The 23,303-nt window shown below is 46.1% G+C and overlaps 1 protein-coding gene across 5 annotated transcripts in view; it reads left to right on the forward strand.

The window, feature by feature from the left end:
• PRRC2B (proline rich coiled-coil 2B) overlaps positions 1-23,303 on the forward strand; it is a 70,666-nt gene that overhangs the window by 20,991 nt on the left and 26,372 nt on the right. For all 5 annotated transcript variants that reach the window (XM_044992440.1, XM_044992439.1, XM_044992441.1 and 2 more), the window contains exons 5-15: positions 363-435; positions 6,687-6,830; positions 7,537-7,778; positions 8,287-8,408; positions 8,916-9,058; positions 9,724-9,814; positions 10,354-10,546; positions 11,197-11,512; positions 14,483-14,673; positions 21,082-21,289; positions 22,443-22,665. In XM_044992440.1, the coding sequence (XP_044848375.1) occupies positions 363-435; positions 6,687-6,830; positions 7,537-7,778; positions 8,287-8,408; positions 8,916-9,058; positions 9,724-9,814; positions 10,354-10,546; positions 11,197-11,512; positions 14,483-14,673; positions 21,082-21,289; positions 22,443-22,665 (1,946 nt within the window). The remainder of the gene's footprint in view (positions 1-362; positions 436-6,686; positions 6,831-7,536; positions 7,779-8,286; positions 8,409-8,915; positions 9,059-9,723; positions 9,815-10,353; positions 10,547-11,196; positions 11,513-14,482; positions 14,674-21,081; positions 21,290-22,442; positions 22,666-23,303) is intronic.

Consider the following 23,303-nt stretch of genomic DNA (forward strand, 5'->3'; position numbering starts at 1 on the left):
AGATGAGTGGAAGAATGTGTGGGAAAAGTGGCAGAGAAGGGAGACTTTGGCAGGGGAACAGACTAAGAACAGGCAGAGGAAATAGACAGGGAAGCCAGTGAAAGTGTCTAAAGCAGGAGAAGTCAGGGTCAGAGCGAGGAAGAGGATTTTAACTGCAGCATTTTGGATAGATTGGAGTGGGGGAGTTGCAGAGAGAGGAGGTGAGGGTCTCAGTTGGAGGGCTGGGGCACTATCAGGATCTAGTAACATCTGGATTATACAGAGATCTGACCATGATAGCATTGTCTTGTTTTACTTGCACCCAGAAGGTGAGGAACTTTCACAAGGGTCTCTTTTTTTTTTTTTTTTTTTTTTTTTTGCAGAGTACAAATTCAGTGCCAGGTGGACCAAAGTCATGGGCACAGCTGAATGGAAAGCCAGCAGGACAAGAAGGTGGTGAGTATGATTATGAATAATGGAGCAATGTACGTGCACACTGCTTTATAAACACACAGGATGAGGTCTCTTCCATGATGCACTCCCAGTCTAAAGGCTTGTCTAGACATAGGTAAACTTGGCAAACTGCACTAGTATAACTACAATGAGGTCATTACTGTCTGTGCTGTTAATGGCTTCTGCTTGACTGAGAATCCTGAAACCAAGGTAACATTTTGAGCAGAAAAATTAACTCCTTAAATTGGGATCTCAGTCTGATGGGGAATATGGCTGTCTTTATACAAGATGTAGGTTCTAGTTGCCATGAATATTGGTGTTTAAGGCTCAGAAAGAATAGTGGTAGGCCCGTGGCACTGAGCTTTTAACAGACCAGGAGCCACTAGCTTGTCAAATAAAATTGCAGCGTGTCTAAAGAATTAAATAGATTTAGAATGCAAAAATAGCTGTAACAAGCTTATGAAAGCTGTCTCAAAGCTCAATCATTAAAGCAGAAGCTTACACTTGCCCGAGGTGACTACCAGCACAAATACATATTTAACCTTTGTATCCTTTTTTTTTTTTTTTTTTAAATTGCCGCTTCCTTTGAGATTGTTGCCATATGGACCCCATCTAGGGTAGGTTTTAAATCTGTGGGCCAAATTAGCATCTCCTAGAGAACTGGTCAAACATTGCCCTCTAAGAAAGTGCTAATGTTCTTTGAGAACTCAGTGTAGGTCAGGCCATTGTTAAGATACAGTACTTAAACCTGAGGAAAGCGCTACATGCAGGGCTAAAAAGAGCTTAATTAGAGGATAATTGAATCATAGAATCACAGAAATCAGGCTGCAAAGACTTATTAGGTCATCATGTCCTCTGTACCTGTTCTACAACTGTTTTGAGCAATTGCATTTACAGTCTAGTTAAAGCAACAGTTCCCAGTATTAACAACAAGGATTGAGATCTTTGCCCATTTGCTCATTTATTTTAGTTATTGTGTCTTCCTTAAAGATCTCATTTTTGTTGAAGCGTTGGGGGAAGTGGAGAATTTTGTAAATCTGCTGTACTGTAATATGGTATGTGTGTTATGAATTGGGGTGTGAATGCTGAAACTGTATATATTTCCTGTCCAAAGGAATCTTCAGGGAAGGCTGTTTACACTGCATTGCACTTACTCCAGTGCAGTGCATACTGAGGAATTAGGCTCCATGCTGTTGATACCAGCACACAAATAATCCTTCTGTTGTGCCGCATTATCTGTTTGGGAAAAGCTTGCTCCCCCGCCCCCCTGCCTCCTTTTGCTAAGTCATAACGTAAATCTGTCCTGAAAGATGCTAGTTAACTTTAGCTGTTCATGCTATTAGAATTCTCACTATTCAGACAGATCAGTGCAGTAATGCAGTACAGTTAGGAACTTTGGTACTATAAATGTTTGAGGTGTGACCCATCTCGTACATTTTACGAACATAAGAACGGCCATACTGGGTCAGACCAAAGGTCCATCCAGCTCAGTATCCTGTCTGCCGACAGTGGCCAATGCCAGGTGCCCAGAGGGAGTGAACCTAACAGGTAATGATCAAGTGATCTCTCCTGCCATCCATCTCCACCCTCTGACAAACAGAGGCTAGGGACACTGTTCCTTACCCATCCTGGCTAATAGCCATTAATGGACTTAACCTCCAGGAATTTATCTAGCTCTCTTTTAAACCCTATTTATAGTCCTAGCCTTCACAACCTCCTCAGGCAAGGAGTTCTTACGTTTTAAGACGGATAACTTTTGCCAAATGTTTTGTTTGGAAATGCTACGTATAGTACTAACTTTTTTTAACTGGAAACCATTTTCAACTATGGGATGAAGAACCATGGTTTTGACCATGCAAGATCCTATGCTGTGAAAGAGCATCTATGAACATGTTACAAAGTAACATTTTTTAAAATAGTCTCTCCAGAATTTAAAGGGACACTGTTAAAATAGGTTATGCTCTACACTTGGGTAGTCTGTAAATGTTTTTGTGCTTTTACCAAAAGTGATAGAAATATTTTCATTTAAACTAATTTTTAAAGAAATTGTAAAGTAAATGGTAGGGTGGATTTTGTTTTGGCTTTTTTTATCGGTTGATTTGTGTTTTGTTTTTAATTGACTAATCCTCTCCCTTATTGGAAACCTGAACACAACAGCACTGACTTAATGTATGAGTTCCAGAAAGCGAAACTGACTAAACAGGCCAATTCTGCTTCACTCTTCAGAGCAGAATGTTAAAGATCTTCTGGTGTGTTTAATAAGCACAGGTGGGGTATGTAACATACAATTTTGAAATGGGCTTTTTATTTGGACAATGCACCTTCTTCTTCGAGTGCTTGCTCATGTGTATTCCACAGTAGGTGTGCATGCTCGCCACGTGCACTGGTGCCAGAAGTTTTTCCCTTAGCAGTACCTGTAGGGGGAGCGCTTCTGCGACCCCGGAGTGGTGCCTCAGTAGCGTGCTATAAGGGGAGCCGTGCACTCCTCCACCCTCAGTTCCTTCTTGCTGCCAGTGACGGTGCATCAGAACTACCTGCTCCAGCTTTGCTGCAGCTCGTCCCGTAACTTGTTTCTTCATTAGTAGTACCTGTGTTAGTTAATTCAAGAAAAGTTTCAGTTTAGTCAGTCAGTTAGTGTTCAGGGTCTAAATCGTGCAAGTCTTGCAGGCGTTCGATGCCCAGAAGTGACCCGCACGCTGACTGTCTCCGCTGACTGTGCGAATTTCACAATGACCGCTGAGAGATCTGCAGGTCCTTTAAACCCAGGGCAAAAAAAGAGAGAGACATTAGACTTCGGGCCTGTCTCATGGAGTCAGCACTGGCTCCATCCCCGATACGCCGAGTGGAATCATCACTGGGCACTTCGTCTTCAGTGCACGGCGATCTCTTGGCACCTCCCAGTGGCCAGCACTGCTCTCTGTCGAAGAAGCAGAGAAAGGCTCCATCTTCTCAGAAGTGTCGAGAGAAAGCAGGGGGTGTGGCTAGACCTGCGTTGGGCAGCCCTAGTTCCCCCCACCCCCGGGCTCCAGAGCTCCAACTCATGTCGAGCGGAGCAGCCCTGTTGCATTGACTCAGGCCTCTCTGGATGTCTGGATGCCCTTGACACCAGAGGCCCTGCAGGCGGCCAAGGACATTGACTCTGCAGGAGCTGGGGGCACTGCCGGCTCCTGGACCCTGCTCTAGAGGCAAGCCGCCACCGGGCTATTGACAGTCGACACTGACCCAACACAGATCCCGGTCGGGGACTGCTCTCGGGCCCGCTCGCCGCCCAGTGTCCTGTCAGGACACAGTTTCCGGCCTCTGCTTTCATCACCCACCAAGTTGTCTGATCGGGTGTCGTCGGAGCGGAGCTCCAGGCACTGCTCCACACTGAGTAGGGACTATCGGCGGGACAGGCACAGATGCCGTAGACGCTCCCATTCTCGGCGGAGCTACCGAAGCCGCTCCCGACATGCTCACCTGCCAAGCGTCTACAACACACAGGCCGAACGCTTGAGCAGAGATTTCTCCTCCTAACACAAGTGGTCCCTCTAGTCGGAGGTCACTCACCAGCTCTTCCGAGCATGGGGCACTCCCCAAGTAGACCTCTTTGTGACCCGACAGAACCGCCGTTGCCCCAGGTTCTGTTCCAGAGGGGGGTGGGGAGGAACGTGATCTCAGATGCCTTCCTCCTGTCATGGTTGGGTCAACTCCTTTATGCCTTTCCCCCGTTTCCCCTCATCGGCAAGATCCTGGAGAAAGTAAAAACGGACAGGGCACGTGTCCTCCTGATCGCCCTAGCCTGGTCCCGGCAACATTGGTACGGGACTCTCTTGGGCTTGCCGGTGGCCCCTCCGCAGCCATTGCTGCTCCGCCTGGACCTACTCTCCCATGACCAGGGAGGCTTCCTCCACCCCAACCTGGCTGCCCTCCATTTGACAGCATGGCTGCTCAGTGGCTAGATGTGGAGGAGGCAAGGTGTTCTGAAGGGGTCAGGCATGTCCTCCTAGAAAGTAGGAAGCCATCCATGCGCCGAGCCTACCTAGTGAAGTGGTCCTGGTTTTCCAGGTGGGCGGGCGAGCGGGGTACTTCCCCAATGACTGCCCCGATCCAACTTATTCTTGAGTAGCTCCTTCACCTTAGAACTCATGGCCTTGCGCCTTCCTCTGTCAGGATGCACCTGGCAGCTATTTTGGCATTTCATCTGCTGGTCTAGGGCTGCTTGGTTTTCTCCCACGCCATGACTGGGCGTTTCCTCGAGGGGCTAGACGGGTCCTTTCCTTATGCTAGAACCCTGGTTCCTCAGTGGGTTCTAGACTTGGTGTTATCCTGTCTAACGGGGCCCTTGTTCAAACCCCTGGCCACATGCTCATGGTCTCACCTTTCATGGAAAGTAGCCTTCCTCGTGGCTATCACTTCAGCCCAGTGGGGTTCGGAGCTCAGGGCCCTGACCTGCGACTCCACTTACGCAGCCTTTCACAAGGACACGGTGCAGCTCCGCCCACAGCCTGCATTCCTCCCTAAGGTGGTCTCCGTTTTTCACATGGGCCAGGACATCTTCCTACCTGTCCTCTGCCCCAAACCTCGTGCCTCTAGCGAGGATCACCGCCTCCATATGCTTGATGTGCGCAGGGCACTTGCGTTTTATCTGGACTGGACTAAGCCCTTCTGCAGGTCCTCACAACTCTTTGCTGCTTCAGCCGAGCGCGTGGAGGGTCAACCGATCTCCACCCAGAGGCTTTCCTGGTGGATTACATTGTGAATCCACACATGCTATGACCTGGCAGGGGTTCCCTCGGCACCTATCATGAGGGCGCACTCGACAAGGGCTCAGGCCTCGTCGGCTGCCTTTGTGGCCCATGTCTCTATCCAGGACGTCTGTAGAGCTGCTCGCTGGTCCTCAGTACACACATTCACGTCGCACTATGCGATTGTCTCCCACGCCAGGGATGACGCTGGCTTTGGTAGAACTGTGCTTCCGTCAGGGAATCTATGAACTCCTACCCACCTCCGTCAGACATAGCTTGCAGTCACCTACTGTGGAATACACATGAGCAAGCACTCAAAGAAGAAAGGACAGTTACCTGTTCCGTAACTGGCATTCTTCGAGATGTGTTGCTCATGTCTATTCCACATCCCACCCTCCTTCCCCTCGGTCAGAGTTGGTCCGGCAAGAAGAAACTGAGGGTGGTGGGAGTGCGTGGCTCCCCTTGATAGCTAGAAACTCAGCAGAGTAACTCTCCAGTAAGAACTGAACCTGGGCAGATCTGGTCAGTGATCTGTATCTTAATGCTATAAAGCAGGGGTCCCCAACCCCCGGGCCGCGGCCTCTTAGAAACTGGGCCGCGAACCGACCCAGTGGACCTCCCGCAGTCGTGCCTGCGGGAGGTCTACCCGAGCCGCGGGACGAGCGCTCCCTCCGCAGTCATGCCTGCGGGAGGTCCGCTGCTCCCGGGGCTCCGGTGGACCTCCCGCAGGCATGACTGCGGACGGTTCGCTGGTCGCGCGGCTCAGCTGGACCGCCTGCAGGCACGCCTGCGGGAGGTCCACCGGCTCCGGTTGAGCTGCCGCAGGCGTGCCTGCGGGCGGTCCAGCTGAGCCGCGCGACCAGCGAACCGTCCGCAGTCATGCCTGCGGCAGCTCAACCGGAGCTGGTGGACCTCCCGCAGGCACGCCTGCGGGCGGTCCAGCTGAGCCGCGGGACGAGCGCTCCCGACCGGTCCCTGGTCCTGAAAAGGTTGGGGACCCCTGCTATAAAGGAAGGCAGTATATGTCCCACAGTATAACACTTGATGCTTATTTATAACTTCTCACAGAGAACATTACAAGGAGCATAACAACATAATTCTGCAGTGGACAAATAACAAAAGTTGGAGGAATCTGAATATAAGCATTGAGTGCTTCATAGCATTTCTGAAGTGAGCTTGCTGAATTTCCATTTCCAGTTCAGTGTGAATGAACATATACAAAAATAATCAGGGAGCTGCAGAACTTTAATTAGTTTTGTTGAACACAGGAATTTAAATGGAACCCATGCATTAGTAGTGACTAGGTACTTCAGTATGGACATGTGTTGTCATGTTAGCCACAGCCAGACATGTCACTAACTAGTTAGCAAATGCTGGGGCAGGCAATAATTTGTGTTTGTGCTAGAAACTGAGATTTTCTCGAAACATTTTTGTGCTATGGTTCCTGGATGATCACAAACAAGGCAGGGCTGTTGCTGGTGGAAGCAGACTTGACTTATCTGAGTTGTGCTTTTATTTCTTCAACAGGTTCAAGGGCCTCAAGCCGACTATTATCCTTCTCTCCCGAGGAATTTCCGACGCTGAAAGCAGCTGGCGAGCAGGACAAGGTTGGCAAAGAAAAGGGCGCCTTAGATCTGTCGTATGGGCCAGGACCAAGCCTCCGCCCCCAGAGTAAGTAAATGGCAGCATATTGCGTTCCTGCCAGCCAGCCACAACCCTTTAGATTACTTTAAAAAAGGTGGAGAAATGGCCATCAAGCCAGTCTGCAGTAGTTGCGCATGGTTCCTCTCTGTGTTGTCTGTCACTCCTACAAGCCTCCATGGTCTGCTTGGCTCAGCAAATTAACGACAGAATCTTGGGGCTGAAATTGAGTACTTGAGTTCTGCAGAACAGGCAGCTAAATATTTACTGTCATCTGCCTAATAATTACTTAAAATCCCTCTTTGTGTGAGGGAAGAAGGTTATGTTGGGCTGTGGGACTCAAATGAAATATGTTTGGTTTTATCAGTTCTGTTCCCTAATGAACATTTGTCCGTAGCGCAAACTATCGTTTAACTGTAGCAGTACTTTTGATAGGAAATACCCACTATTGGGATAGCAGAGATGGTGTAGGTCCGTTTTTGGGCTCACTGATGGCTAGGTGCATGCGTAAGCTTGCACAGCCACTTCTGCAGCAATTCCTTAGTAACAGTTGATGCTATCAGTCTCTTCTATGAAATGTCTGTAAATTTTCCATTGTTCCTTGGTTTGTTCTTTCTCTCCTTTGACTTTAATTACGAAGCCACCCGGTTATTCTGGGCCTGGAAACTCTTTGCTTGATGATCTTCGACATGTGCCCCTCCGCCCCCCACTCACACATGTATTATTTCATTTTCAGATGTCACCAGTTGGAGGGAGGGCGGTGGGAGGAACATTATCTCTGCCACATCTCTGACCGCCTCCCCTCCTGAGCCGGGCATCAAGACCTCTAGCACAGGAGATGGAGCCCCCTCCTCAGTGAGTGCCAGTGATCCTAAGGAGCCCTCTCTCCGCCCGGCTCAGCCTATCCGTAAAGGGGCTTCGCAGTTCATGGGAAATGCGTACCATCCGCCTACATACCATGACATGTTACCTGCTTTTGTAAGTCCCTCCGCTCCCACGAGCTGTGTGCGCGCGTCTGTTTCTCCCTGATTTTTAGGGTGTCACCGTTCCCACCCAAAGGAATTAATAGTGTGTGTGTGGGGGGGGAAATGCTATGTCTGGGTCTGCTAGCAGAGGCACTAAATTTCCATCCCCTCCCCTCCCAGGTATTGCTCTGGGACAGCTGAGATCTCTTCCCTTATTTGTCTTTCCATTCCTATCTTGTAGATTTCTCTGACATTTATCCTCAATAGCCAACATTAATGCAACATTGATCCCCTCCATTCAGAAAGAAATGCCTGCGCCTGCTGAAAAACCTCATTACCTCTCAACTGGCACCATAAAGGATGGTGTCCAAGATGACACCATGCCTGCCAATCAGATAAATCTGAGATGTTCTCCCTCCCTTCCCAACCCCAGCACTAAAATGCCCTTGTGATATAGTTTGGAGAGAGAGAGATTTTTTGGCAAAGACAAACCCTTATGTTTATCATTTGTTCTGTTTCAGATGTGTCCACAGCAGTCATCTGAGGTCCCTGGATCACTGGACCGTGGGTCTTTCCCCCTTCCTCAGCTTCGGCTTGAGCCCCGGGTCCCTTTCAGACAATACCAGATGAATGACCAAGATGGGTAAGGCCTCCAGAACTGACTAACTTGCAGAGGAAAATGAATATAGGATAAGTTCCTTTTCTTGTGCAAGAATCTTATGAATGAGCCAGCCTGGTGGACAAAGCTGTATGCCTGGCTTCATTTAAAGCCTCAGTGTTTTGCTTCCTCTGCAGCAGGGTCAGGGAGTGTTACAGAGGCAGGAAGCTGAAGGTGAGGGAGGTCTGCACATAGTTCAAGGAACAGAAGAACCTCAAAAGGAATCCTGTCCAATCCTAGGTCATAAGGATGGTGTCTGTGACCTATAGGCATCCAGGAGGGGCTATTGGAGGCTCTATAATAATAAATGAGGGGAGGCAGGATTTAAAGGGCAATAATAGTTGTTTGTAGGCTCACTGCATAAGCATGTGACGCACAATGTAGTTTAAACTGGTGCATTGTTATAAACTGAAGGCATATAGATTCCCTGCGCTTTCCATCCTTCTCTTTTAACTGGTGTTTGCAGCAATATCTTTTTGTCTCACCATATAGAAAAGAGACTAGACCTGGGGTATCTCGCCCAACTCGTCCAGTTCGGCAGCAAGGAGAGCGGGCTCCCCGGCCCACCATTATCAACGCAGAAAACTTGAAGGAGCTGGATGAACTCGACACTGATGCAGACGATGGTTGGGCAGGTAAAGTGCCATTACCTTCTTGCTTCAAGCAAGCGGTAACTACCCAGGGAGTGAAGAGAATGAATTGCTAACCCCTCTATCCCCAAAGAAAGACACTATTCATTCCCACGCTCCCCTGCCTGCCACACAAAAGAGGAGGGTGTTCTATGCAATGTGGCAGCGGCTGGTGGTTTAAATGATAGTACAATAGATCGTTCAGGTCCTCCCATCATGCTGTACTCAAGGAACTGGATCTGAGGATTCACAAGCTTGATAACACCATGTGGCAGAAAGGGAACCACTGGAGCTGATCTTCCCTTCTGGGAAAAGATTGAGTCAAAGTTAGCTGCAGTTCCTGAGAGTCCCATCATCTCGGTGCATGCAGCTGAAGTATAGCTATGTATGATCTAGTGCACAGGATGCTTCATCTCCGCTTTCGTCCTCCCTGTCTGTAATGCGTGCTACCAGTCTTCTGAAATCTGCCCTGCTATTGAGATGTGTGGTCAAGACCTACGCTGCTTGTTTTCAATAGTCCTAATAATGGGGCTGTGCTTGGACACTCAGTTTTTTTTCTAAATTGTGTCTGGTTTATGCTTAGAGTGATGCAGATCAGGATGCTTTTCAGTTTGTCACAGGGCCCTCTTTCTTTCCTTTGATGTATCCTTTCTTCACTCCCGCCACCACAGGCATACACGACGAAGTGGATTACTCCGAGAAACTGAAGTTTAGCGAAGATGAGGAAGAGGAAGAAGCTCTTAAAGATGGAAGACAGAAATGGTAAGAGGTGTCTGTCTGAGATTCCATTGATGCTGCATTCATACCTCTGGTTTCTGTTTCAACAAGTGTAAAAATTGTCATGAGCAATTTAAAATTTGTTCTAATCAAGAGGAAAAGCTTAACCCCCCCTCAACTTTATGGTATAACCTCATGGACTCTACTTTTCAAAATCTATGTTGAGACAGTTTTGTGGCATAGATAAGATATGTGAATGGTCGCCAGGAGACCTGTGTTTTGTTCCTTGTTATGCCACTGACCAGCCTTGTGACCTTGGGCAAGTTACTTCATCTTTGTATACCTCATTTCTTCCATCTGTAAAATGGTGGCGTTAATACTTACACATCTTTACAAAGTGTTTTGAGATCTATGGATGACAATCCCAATATACGTGCCAAGTATTTTTGCTGTTGGATTCTCTAGTCCCTCTTTCCATTGTATTGTAGCTTGTATAACACGCCTTCTTATCACTTGATGAATGAGTTGAAAATGTGTTTTGAGCTGATTTGGAAATGATAATATCAGTGGCATTTGTACAACAGGAACACCTGGGACCCCAGAAGGCAGCGACAGCTGTCCCTGAGCTCTGCAGACAGTGCAGATATTAAACACACCCCGGAGGAAGGAAAGAACTGGGGTGACCCAGTTGGTTTGTCTCGGTCAGTCGTCAAGGTGCAAGGCCCCCAGCAGCCTGCAAGGAAGCTGAATGGCTGGACCCCTGCATCAGAATATCAAGTATGTTGAAGTTGCATAGATTGGATGCTTGATGTAACAAATTACTCTGCTTCAGAATCCATGTTGAATTTTACAAATGGCAGTCTAGCTCGAAGCACCCATTGTGACAAAATGAAATCTGAGTAAAGCATGAGTAGTTTAGTGAGCAGCTAATCATAACACATCAGAACAGGCAGGAAGACTGGGAGAGGATATTCTTTTGAGCCTAGCAACTCTGCTCGTAATCATTTGGAGGGTGGGCGCACTGCTGAATGATACAAAGCACTTTCTTTACTCCCAGCTGTAGAGATTTTTCCTGTGCAACACTTCCAGTAGAGAGAGGAGAGGGGGAATTTAATCTGGGCCAGTATGCTTGGGTTGCTCCAAAACTTTTGTGTGTCAATTTAGTAATGCTGTCTTTGGAATTTGTGCACTGTGGCAATCAGTTTGCATCAGAAAGCAGAGGTTAGGTTTTTGTGGATTTTCAAAAACTTTTTAAGCGTTTAGCAATTTAAGACTGAACCAAATGGGGTCGTGGACATATTCTCAGCTAAGCAGCTCTCTGTAGGTGATGGGGAGGGGTTGTACCTCGTGTGGGATTAAAAAGGTTAAATTGCATGAGGCTAGTATTTTCAGATGATGCTCAGTGGGGTATTCCTTCTTTTTGGCAGAAGCCCCCACTGGGATGTATTCTCAGACAGCAGTCCTTGGAGGATAAAGAAGAAAAGGTGCCCCTGAGACAGAAGTTTGTCCACTCTGAGATCTCGGAAGCTGTTGAGCGAGCCAGGAGGCGACGTGAGGAGGAAGAGCGACGAGCCAGAGAGGAACGCCTGGCTGCCTGTGCTGCCAAACTCAAGCAGCTGGATCAGAAATGCAAACTGGCTCAGAAAACAGGAGAGACCCAGAAACATGTGGAGAATGAAGATCTGAAACCCCCAAGTGTGGAAAAGAAGGTGGCTTCGGAGAATGGTCATACGTTCCGTAGAGGTAGGGAAATGTTACTCACCTTGCTTCATAAAAGTTGCTTTTATATTATCATAATTGACCCCTTTTAGCTGAGCAAGGATGTAACTGCGCACTGCGGGGGCAAAGAAAGCAGTTGCAGGCTGCTTAGAGTCACATCACAAGGCATCAATTTTTTTCTAGTTTTCTAAAGAACATTTATTTTGGGTCAGTAATGTAGGGCCTCCTTTAAAGGGACACAGTTGATTAAAAACTGTATTAAAAAGAAAAAAAAATCCTACCACCCCAATTTCCTTATCCAAGTTACAGACAACACCTTACCTGATTAGACAGAATTTTTACCGTCTGATTTACTTATTATGCCCTCTCTTCACTTGTCTCTCAGTTTAGATGAGAACAAAGCCTCAAATTCCATTGTTGTTTATATAGTCAATGTCACTTTCAGGTTTTCATGCTTTAATACCACACTGCAATATTTAGGGTGCAAATACTGTAGAAAATGTTGAGAAAAACTTTCAGTTTGGATGGTAGGCTTTTTCAGAGCTTAATTTGAAACAAACTAATTTAAGATGAGATTTGATGCAACCAGTGACACTTAAGTAGGTCCTTAAATACACATGAAAAGCAGTGGGACTATGCTGTTTGGCTCTCGACAAAGGAATGGTGTGTATATACAGTAACTCCTCACTTAACATTGTAGTTATGTTCCTGAAAAATGCGACTTTAAGTGAAATTATGTTAAGAATTAATGTAAATGGGGGCGGGGGAGTTCCAGGGAAATTTTTTGCGCGCGCACACACACACATACATTTTAAACAAACAATATTGGTACACAGCGATGATGATTGTGAAGCGTGGTTGAGGTGGTGAAGTCAGAGGGTGGGATCTTTCCCGGGGAATGCCTTACTGCTAAATGATGATTAGCAATTGGCTGAGCCCTCAAGGGTTAACTCGTTGTTAATGTAGCCTCACACTCTACAAGGCAGCAGGAATGGAGGGAGGGGAGACAGCGTGGCAGACAGAGACACACACCCTGTGTGTGAGAGAGAGATGCGCATTGCCCCTTTAAATACGCTGACCCCACTCTTAAGTACACTGCCTTGTTAAGTAGATCAGCAAGCTGAGACTGCAGCTGCTGCCAGGAAGCTCCCTCTGTGTGTCCCCCCTGCTCTATGGAAGATGGGGTAAGCGGGGTGCAGGAGCAGGGGGGAGGGAGGCACCCTAGACACCCCCACACACACAGCAAGCAGGAGGCTTGGGAAGCAGCTCTAAGGCAGAGGGCAGGAGCAGCACATGGCGCTGGGGGGAGGAACAGCTGAACTGCTGGCAATTGATAGCCTGCAGGGTGGCTGCCTCGCAGGGAACTTAGAGGGGCTGCCGGTTCACCCTGGATCCAAGCCCCCACCAGCTAGCTCCAACGGGCTGCTCTTCCTGCAAACAGTAGACAAAGCAGGCGGCTGCCAAATGACATTATAAGGGAGCATTGCACAACTTTAAACGAGCATGTTCTCTAATTGATCAGCAACGAAACAACGTTAACTGGGACGACTTTAAGTGAGGAGTTACTGTACCTGCACTAAAGCAGTAATGCAGCAATCTGAACTGGCTCAGGTAGCAGACTTTTATTTTTTGTTTGTATCAAGTGTTGAGTCGTAGTCTCATTTCTTTTCATTTTATTCCCACAATAAAAATAGTTCTTTGAGTGCTTGTCCATGTCAATTCCAATCAGGTGCACGCGCACTGCGTGCACGACAGCTGGAAGATTTTTCCCCTAGCAGTATCCGTAGGGTCGGCCTGCGCGCCCCCTGGAGTTGTGCCCTCATGGTGCTCAATATAGTGCCCAGCCGACCTGACAACCCCCCCCCCCCACTCCCCTTCAGTTCCTTCTTACCGCCTGTGACGGCTAGCTGGAACTCCCCATTGCTCTTGCCTCAGTAGGCGCATGCTTCTCAGTATCGTGTATGTATATAGTTAGATTCAGTAGTAGTTCAGTGTAGATAGTTTTCTCTCATAAGTTTCCTTTGGGGGTCCCCCCCACATTTTTCTCCAGGTATGCCTCGGTCCCCAGGCTTTAAGCCGTGCTCAGACTGCAGCAGGTTTATGCCGAGAAGGGACCCGCACACTTGTGCTTGAAGTGTCTTGGGGAGGGTCGTCGTAGGGACTGTTGTAAAATCTGTAGAGGGTTTCGCCCCAGGACCCTCAAGGACAGAGAACAGCACCTCAGTTTTGCTTATGGAGGCAGCGTTTCGGCCGCAGTCAGACCTTGGTCTGGCAGACCCAGCCCCAAGCGCCGCCTCCTCAGTGCTCCGGCACCATCGACGCATGAGCCGGTGCCGAGGAAGGACTCTTCTAAGGACCCTCGGCACCCCCACGGCTCCGCACACAGGTCCAAAGGTCTCACTCCCCAGTGCCTCATAAAAAAAAAAAAAAAAGGCCGACAGAGGGCGCTCCCCGACCAGCATCAGCATTGACTCCTCATTTGGTTAATGTGGAACGGCCAACTGGATGATTAATGGCAGTGTTCTGTGTGTCCTGCAGGAGATCTGTGCCCTAGAACTCTGCCTCTTGCTCCACCAAGGGTTAAAAAGTTCTAAAAAGTGTATTTGAATCATAAGGGCAGGGGCAAGTGCCTTGTCATTAAAATGACCCTTGTGGTCAATGTAAGGAGTGGCATTGGGCTCAAAATGGATTATTCATTTCTCCTTGGTCAGAAGGATGGTATAGCATTGGAAGGTCTCGGTAGGAGGGTTGTGTGAGCAGAGCAAGGAAAACGGAATGATTTTTAGGGCAGTCTAAGGAAGATAGCAGCTGAAATACTGTGCATATGGTAGAGCATAATAGAGTGGAATGGTGAGTTCACCTGTGTAATACAATCACAGTGTGCTCACAGCTCATATGTGCAGTGTTCTCACAGGTAGCCTAAGCTAACTGCTTTATAATGTGGGCTATTGTGGGCAGCAGAATTTAATCCAATCTTGTTTCCATCCTCCCCAGCTACTTCTGAATGTCATGCACAGGATGTCTCTGTTGGTTATCTAGAAGAAGAAACCACAGCCACAACAGTAGCTGCCCAAAGCAGCAGTGAGGAGGAGATTAGAGAAGCCACATCCCCAGCACAGGAGTTCAACAAATACCAGAAATCACTTCCTCCAAGATTCCAGAGGCAGCAGCAGCAACAGCAGCAGGTAAGAGGTCTGACAGCTCCCCCTTCCCCCCAGCAACACACTCTCACATTCTCTCTCTCTCTCTCTCTCTCTCTTTCTTCACTGCACACCCTCATCAAATATTGTTGTTTATTTGGGGCCAAATCTTATGCTCAGCACCAAGTAACCAGGCTTTGTGCTAGGGAGTTCCAGGGGGTGGGAAACAGGAATCTTCCTCCTAGCTCTGCTCTTCAGCATGCTTGGACTCAAGAATCCCCTACGGAGCTGTACTTGGGGATATAGATTTTCTGTGTAGGCTGCACACATCTTACATGCCCTTGTTCATGGTTTCCGAGATTATAAGGCTGGAAGAGACCATTGTGATTATCTAGTTCTAGTCTGACATCCTGTAATCCATGAGATTTTTCCTGATTACTCTTGATGTAAAATTTCCAGTGATGGAGAGTCCATCACAACCCTTAGAAAATTGTTCCAGTTGTTAATTACCCTCACCGTTTAAAAATAAATAAATTGAGCCTTATTGCTAGTTGAATGAGTCTAGCTTCAACTTCCAGCCATTGGATTTTTTAGACTTTTTTCTGTTAGATTGAAGAGCCCATTATTATCAAATTTCTTCTCCTTGTGTAGGTACTTACAGTCTGTGATCAAGTCACCCCGTAACCTTCTCTTTGCTAAATTAAATAAAATGAGCTCCTTGAGCCTTTCATTGTAAGACATGTTTTCCAGTCCTACATCTAGAGGCTTCTGTGGTTGGGGAAGCAATGGGTGGGAGAGCAGGATTTGCCTCTTTGTCTCTGCCATTCACTTTAAAGAATAGTACTAGACCAGTGGTTCCTAAACGTGGTTTGCGGGTTGTTCAGGGTAAGCCCCTGGCGGGCCGTGAGACGCTTTGTTTACCTGAGTGTCTGCAGGTATGGCTGCTCGCAGCTCCCAGTGGCCGCGGTTCGCTGTTCCTGGCCAATGGGAGCTGCAGGAAGTGGTGGCCTGGCCCACACCGCTTCCTGCAGCTCCCATTGGTCGGGAACGGCAAGCAGCTGTACCTGCGGATGATCAGGTAAACTAAGTGTCTCGCGGCACGCCAGGGGCTTATCCTGAACAAGCCGCGAACCAAGTTTGGGAGCCACTGTACTAGACAAGATGTGTGAAGTGTTGGCTTGTATGCTAAACTCGTCTTGTTGCCTCCTGGCAGTATCATTTTAGTGTTATGTAGTTTTTAAAACAGAGCTCTGGGTTGTGAGGTTGTTGTCAGGATCATTTGAATCAAATACACACAGGGGTGGATTCCTCTTCCTGTGGCCAAAATTAAAGGTGCAGCAGTGGGGTCTTCTCCTACCAAAGCAGCGCTGCCACCATGGGCCTGATCCAGCATGGTGTTTTGCATCCTTGGCTCCCATTGCCTTCAGTGGGAGCAAAGCGTGCTTAGCACTTTGCTGGATCAGGCCCTTTGTGAACATGTCCCCTAACTCCCACTGACCAAGATGTATGCCAGAGATATCTCCGCTCCCCAGGGCGTGGGTGGGTGCTAACAGGCCCGGGCATGCATGGAAAGGAGGCTGCAGGGGGCGGTCAAACCCTTGTACTATAGGTTTATTTTCTTAGTAGACTTGGACTCTAATATGAAATACGTCTACCGAGAGTCCCTCGCTCTGTACCCATGTTCTGGAATGTGGTCAGCTGTCTGTCTACTAGAGGAGCCCACTGTTGCATCTTCGGTTGGCAGGTGATTATGCCCTGCCTCAAATGGGTCTCAGGGGTGCAGAACTGGAATGTGTCGCAGTCCACCTCCTCCCTGTTCTGTGTAAAGATGGTGTTTTCAGTATGCCTGGTACTTGCCTTCTATTACTCTGCCCCCTATCCCTTTTGTCCTGCATTGGCTCCTTCAGTTAAGCTTATTTGTTTGAATTTTAAGTGTGTAGTTGGTTTTAAGTTTTTATTTCATTACAGAATGTTCTTCAGTGCCACGCCCAGCCTGGATTGCTCTGTAACTATGATTTCCCCACTTCTCCTTTATAGCTGCCACTAGTCACTTCTGTGTGAGCAGCACTACAGGAGTGCATCCAGGCTTGGAATGATTAGATGTTCATTGTAATCCTTCACAGAGTAGCCATTTGTGCATCGGTCTCACGGGGACCATCTGTGGTTACAAAAAGGATAATTATATCTAGGCTTGGAAGGATTAAATTTTGTATTGGTAAATGTCAGGAAAAATTGATTTCACCATACGCACACAAAAACTGACAAGAAAATATACAATACGTGAAATTTACAGATAGGAAAGGTAAGAAAAATGACTGAGAACCAGCTTAAGGATATTTTAACATGTGATGATGACAGTTTGTGTTTTAACAGTTTTATAAAGCTTTTTAACTTATTGAATCTCATTGCCTGCTGTCATTCAATAATTGTCTGATGCCCTCATAATTTCCTGCAACTATGCAAATTTAATTTGATAAAAATTGAAAAAATGCTTAATATAATCATGGATGTTTTTCCATCAAAATTATTAAAACATAAAAATTGAATTCTGTCAAGCCTAATTATATCGCTAAATTAATATAGCCCAGATGTTTAGCTTGGGGTTTTAATAATTACTTTTCAGTGCCATGTTACTTCATAATTATTGTTGTGGTTGATAGGTATTTTGGTGACTCAAAGATACAGCACTAACGGTTGCTACAGTTACTTTATATAAAATGGAGGCTGTCAAGCTCAAAATCCAATATTTCTAAATGTCCTCCCTGTCATACTAATAACATCTTGAATTATTACCACTGGAAGAATATTTTTTAAAAAGTCTTGCTTTATTTTTCATCTTTTGTGTGGCTAGTACAAATAGATTAGTTTCACTTGTGGTTCTCATCTCTTTGTAGTGCTTGCTATCCCATTAGGGATGTTGCAGTCAAAAATGATAATACAACCTGCTGTCAGGTTGTATTAACAAAAAACTTAATTTTGTTAATTTTTTTTTTTTTCAAGATTCCAGTGCAGTAGATAAATGTAAAGCTAAGAATAGAGTCATCTTTCCTGTTTGGTTACTTCTGCACTAAGGCGGGGAGAAAGCAGCTTTTAAACCTCAACTGGCTTCTCCTGCAAACACTTCATGCTGGGTGTAGTACTTTGCTTACCTCTAGTAGGTGGTCCCCATAGAAGTCAGTTGGTGGTGGTGTTATTCTGGTAGGAATCATTCACAGCTGTGACACACTTTTCAACCCTACCAACAGAAATAACAAATTAATATGATCTTAAAATTCCTACCCCAGGAAGAGATTTTTATTCTGTGAAAAGGGAGAAGTGCCAGTGGTTCCTTGAAGTTCACTGGGCACTTTGCTATTGATTTTACATGGAAGGTGCTCAAATACTACTACTATTTATTATTTTGTATTACTGGACTCCATTGTACTAGGTTCTGTACAAACCACAGAACACAAAGATGGTCTCTGCTCCCAAGGGCTTGCAGACTAAAGTATAAGACAAGAGACAACAGATGGATACAGTACAGTGGTGCTGGACAGCAATATAAAGCCCTACAGGCTTGTCTTCACTGCAGATTTGGCTCATTATCTACACTTGGGCTAGCCTAACTCAAGTGAGCGTAACCACACTGCAAAACAGCAACACAGAGTGATCAGATCTGCAGCAAAGAATAGCCGCATCCCTACTGTGTTCCTAGCTCGAGCACTCCCCCTGTACCTCCTGACAGGCAAGCTAGCTCGAGTGTAAAGCATCACTTAATTCGAGCTAGAGATTCTTGTTTGCGGATGGGAGTCAGATTAGGAGCAACACTTGAAGCTAACATGTTAGTGAAGACAAGACCAAAGATGGATGGAAATATTTTCAAGATCAAGCCCTTGAGGTAATATTCATATGGAAAATCACCACAATAACTGCTCAGATTTACTTCTATATAGCTGTTAAAATGCCAACACCTATTTTATTTTGTTTAAAGTATCCTGTCTCTTTTGTTTGTATTTGGTTCAGTACAACCTTAATCCTGGGCATAAACTATTTGTCTGCCCTCCTTTTTGAATTATAAAAACAATATGAAGAATGAGGCCAGAGTTCAAAGGGTATTTAGGCGCTGTCATGTTAAAAGCAGGGCCATGACTAGTAGGTTCCCAGACCATTCCATTCCCTAGCTATATGGAAGTCACAGCGGTTACTGCAGTCCTGCTTTGCTTCATGCGCTGGTAGAAGAGGATTAATTCCTTCTGCAGTCTCCCAATACACAGCTCATGCTGTGAGCTGGAACTATGATTTACCTCATAACTAGAAGCTGACTCCATTGCAGTGACACTAAGTACCTTTCCCAGGTCTGAAGTGAGCTCTGTGTAACTCAAAATCTTCTTTCACTGACAGAGGTTGGTCCGATAAAAGATATTACCTCACCCACCTTATCTCTCTCTTGCAGTGTGACAGATTTGAATGGTGGGTAAGGGATTCCCTATTGCAGGGGCAGGCAACCTATGGCACGCATGCCAAAGGTGGCACGCGAGCTGATTTTCAGTGGCACTCACACTGCCTGGGTCCTGGCCATCGGTCCGGGGGGCTCTGCATTTTAATTTAATTTTAAATGAAGCTTCTTAAACATTTTAAAAACCTTATTAACTTTACATACAACAATACTTTAGTTATATATTATAGACTTATAGAAAGAGACCTTCTAAAAATGTTAAAATGTATTACTGGCACACAAATCCTTAAATTAGAGTAAATAAATGAAGACTCGGCCCACCCCTTCTGAAAGGTTGCCGACCCCTGCCTTATTGCTATGGTGTTGGGTCAGAACTTTAGGGCTTTGTGATTTGTTCCTTTCTCATCTGGTTGTCTCCATGTAGGAAGTAAAATGCTCTGGAAGGTTGCGTCTCTGTCATATAGGCAAAATTTCCAAAGTACTTTTGTCTTTCTAATGGATAATTCAGTCATATGCATAGCACATACGGTATTAGTTGTGGCTAGTAAAGTACAGTGTGAATCCCACAGAATGGCTAAATGCAGCTGTGGAAATGGCCTACATGTAAGGTTGGTGGAGTGGCTTAGCTTTTAGGGGAAATAGGTTCTCTCTTTTCAAACATAACTGTTTGATGCAGCCTGATTTTATTGCAGCTGTTGGATGGGTTACCTCAATCTATTATCCTGACTCAAGTTGCCTGGCACTGCTCATTTAGTTTAGAACGAATGAACTGAAGTCTTCAGTGCCTTTGTTATCAGGGAGTCTAAGTGAAATGTTAGACTCCCTTTGATGTTATTCTTGTTGATGATTTGAGTAGCAAGAAGCAAAGATTCCCAAGATTGTAGTGTTTGGGAAGGGCTTTCACACTTTTAAAGGCCTTTCACACTTAAGCATACCTGGAATTGAGAGCACATTGTAGAAAAAGCAGTTTACTTAGCTGGTATCCATGTTCCTGATGCTTATTATTAACGAGATTTGTCTTTTTTAAAAACATGTTGCTTTTGTTATTGTCCTTCCCAGCCTCTCTTCTCCTAATGCTGGATCCTGCATGGAAGTTGTAATCTTGCTCTGGGATATTGAGCTGTAGTGGAAGCTCTTATACTTTGACAAATACGCCATGATTATTTCAGTGAGGGGCTCAGTGGGAGGAGAAGGGAGTTGACCTTTTTAATAAACATTTTCAGCATCTGGTAACTTTGTAAACATAGTTTTAAAAAAAATTGAATCAAGCTTGACCAATAAATATAACTTGTTCTAATTGGTTTTGTTACATTTTGAAGGTTTTCCCCAGAATATAAAATTCCTTCTGTGTGTAGTTTCTACCTGGACTTTTGGCTAAGATCATATGTCAAATCAGATAAATATCTGTTTTATTTCTTTATCAGGGGATTGTATCCTGCCCTGTCAGGGTAATGGAATGGGATGACCTCATGGTTGCTTCATCTCTCAGAATAATACATAGGAAATACTCTAAGATTTTAATGTTCTCTTAACTGAACTTATTTCCTTTTTAATGTAATCTCTCTGGTTAATAAGTTTTAGTATTAGTAGTGGTATCTATATGCACTAAATATCAAGTGATCAAATTCCCTCCAGTGAGAAGCAGCATCTACATTATTTGAACCAGATTACTAAATTGCAGGAAAATGCTGTTAAAAATCTCCTGTCTCTCTGATGTAATGCTGTGATCTAGCAGCACCAGGAATATTTGTGAGAAGACAGCAATTCAGTGTGAGCTGCTGTATGCATCTAAAGAAGCGCAGGCTGCTCCCTATCAAACCTGTTAGTGAACTGCCCATATCTGTCATTGCTCCTACCCAAGGCGGAAGGATGCTACATTCTTTGGTTCTTTTGAGTTTATAATGCAAGCTTGTGTGCAAGCTGGCCTACGCCAAAGAAAATGCACTCATGACTCATGTCCTGCTATATACAAATGCTTGAGGACTGTGCTAACCTGTCTCATTGTTTTGCCTACCCAGGAGCAGTTGTATAAGATGCAGCATTGGCAGCAACAGCAGGTCTACCCTCCACCATCCCATTCCCATCCTCAGCGTACGTTCTACCCACCACACCCTCAGATGCTGGGCTTCGATCCTCGCTGGATGATGATGCCGTCTTACATGGACCCTCGTATGGCTCAGGGCCGTACCCCTGTGGATTTTTACCCTTCGGCCCTTCATCCTTCAGGTAAAGGGTGGGGTTTTTTTTGTCCCCCCCACCCCCTCCCCCTGGGCTTTCTTACTCTCCGATGCTATTCTGACTCAGTTTCTGGACCATATCTGTGGCCTTTAACCTAGAACTTAGATTCATGAGACTGAGAGTTGATGGGACCTTTACATTCAGTAACCTGTAAAGAATTAATTGCAAAGAGCAAGCTACGTTCTTTTGGGTTCTGACTAGTCCCCAGGTGTATAATGCCATGAGGACTGATCACTTTCCTAAGGTTTCAGGCCACTAGGAGTGCTGTGCCAGACAAGAGGGTGGGTTTTTGGCTGTTTAGATGCAGGTTAGGACCCTTGGAGGGAGGAGCTATCCCAATCGGCTTGGCCTTCCTGAAATCCCGTCTTCTGCATAACCAACCTTACCTTGGCCCAGACTTCTCATCCTTGCTTTCTGTTGTCGACCCTCTCCAGGGATTGGGAAGAGTCAAAAGGGAGGTGGGGGCTGACGAACAGGCAGCACTAGGATGTGTACTTGGAGTTTGGGGTGGCATAGGGAATGCCTGAGAGTACCCCCACACCTAGTCATGTGGTGCCTGGTGGCTCTCATTTCGTAGCAGGGAGAGACCCCCCAACCCGCAGGAATGGAGGGAAGGGTTCTGGTGTGGTAGAGAAGGAAAGGAAGGAGTGGGCTAGAGATGGTTTTACTCACAAAACCTTATTAGATCCCCAAAGGAAAGGTAGGACAAGCCAAAAAGTCCTGCCTCAGGTTATATGTTCCTAGCACTTGTTAATCCTGCATTTAATCTGCCAGAGACGGGCATGTAAACAGTAGGATGAGTAAACCAGTGCCTTATGTTTGTGGTTATTTTGTATTTCTTACCCCCTCCCTCCGCTTCTTGCTCCCAAGCCAGTGAAGTTCTGGATTGCTATGCTTAGGCTTGGCTATGAAAGTTGCTCTAAATTGCGGCCCTAAGGATACTTGCTTCCCTTTCATTCTGAGGCAGTTGCGTTCCTCTTTATATATCTCTTGATCTCAGTTTTCCCTTTTAAAAGAAGGTTTCCATGGGTGCATTCATCACCATCCAGGAGGGCAAGGGAGATGACCTGCCCTCAGGCTGTAAAATACCGCTTCGCTATGCGCTTCTAGTGTTACAGCTTGGATTCTTTCTTCTGTTCAGGAATTATGAAGCCCATGATTCAGCAGGACTCCATTAATGGGAGCGGCTGCAGGTCTGAAGAGCAGAACTGTCGGCCATCGTTGCAGCAGGAAAGGAAAGCTGCCTCCATGGACCCTGCCCCAGTGTGGGGCCAGGAAAGCTACACATCCCTGCAGAACAAAGGATACCCATTACCACATCAAAAACAGACTGAGAACATGAGCATGGAGGGACTGCATACCAGGTGAGGGCAAAACCGTGCCATTCTGCCATGCACACTGTACTGGGAGCGCCTCTTCCCTTTGAAGAGTGGGTTTGGAGTCTACCCATAAGACTTCTTCAAAGAGCAGGAGAAGTATTTTTGGTCACCTGCGTTCCCTTGAGTGCTGTGTAGTGATAGGCTAAAACACCATTGAGTTCTTGCATATAAGAAGATTAAATCCAGTATGTGTAATCAAAGCTTTATAACTTTAAAAACTAGAGAGAGACTAATTGATTCTCATTGGACCTTAACCTTTCTGCCCTGGGGCTTTGCAGGAGCTCCCTCAGTGGGGAGAGGCAGTTTTTGCTTATGTAGACAGCTGTCAAAAATTCTGGCTAACTCATGGGTGTCTCTTACTTTTATTTTATTTCATTTTTTAATCAGTGGTCCTTACCACTCTGACTCTGAATCAAGCTGCTAATTTTGAAATCACTACAAAGATTGGAGGCTGAATCCACATTCAGTTCCTGAGTATACCTCCCTTGTTTTTATTTTCTGTGCAGAAACCACTGACTTTTGTTCATCAGCTCTGCCTGACCTGGTACTGCAGACTGGGGCCATGGCAGATCAATGAATCCAGCAGTCAAGTATTTTATAGGCTTGATCTGTCATGATTTAAA

Source organism: Mauremys mutica, chromosome 18 (assembly GCF_020497125.1).
Source record: "Mauremys mutica isolate MM-2020 ecotype Southern chromosome 18, ASM2049712v1, whole genome shotgun sequence".
In the NCBI taxonomy this organism is placed as follows: Eukaryota; Metazoa; Chordata; order Testudines; family Geoemydidae; genus Mauremys; species Mauremys mutica.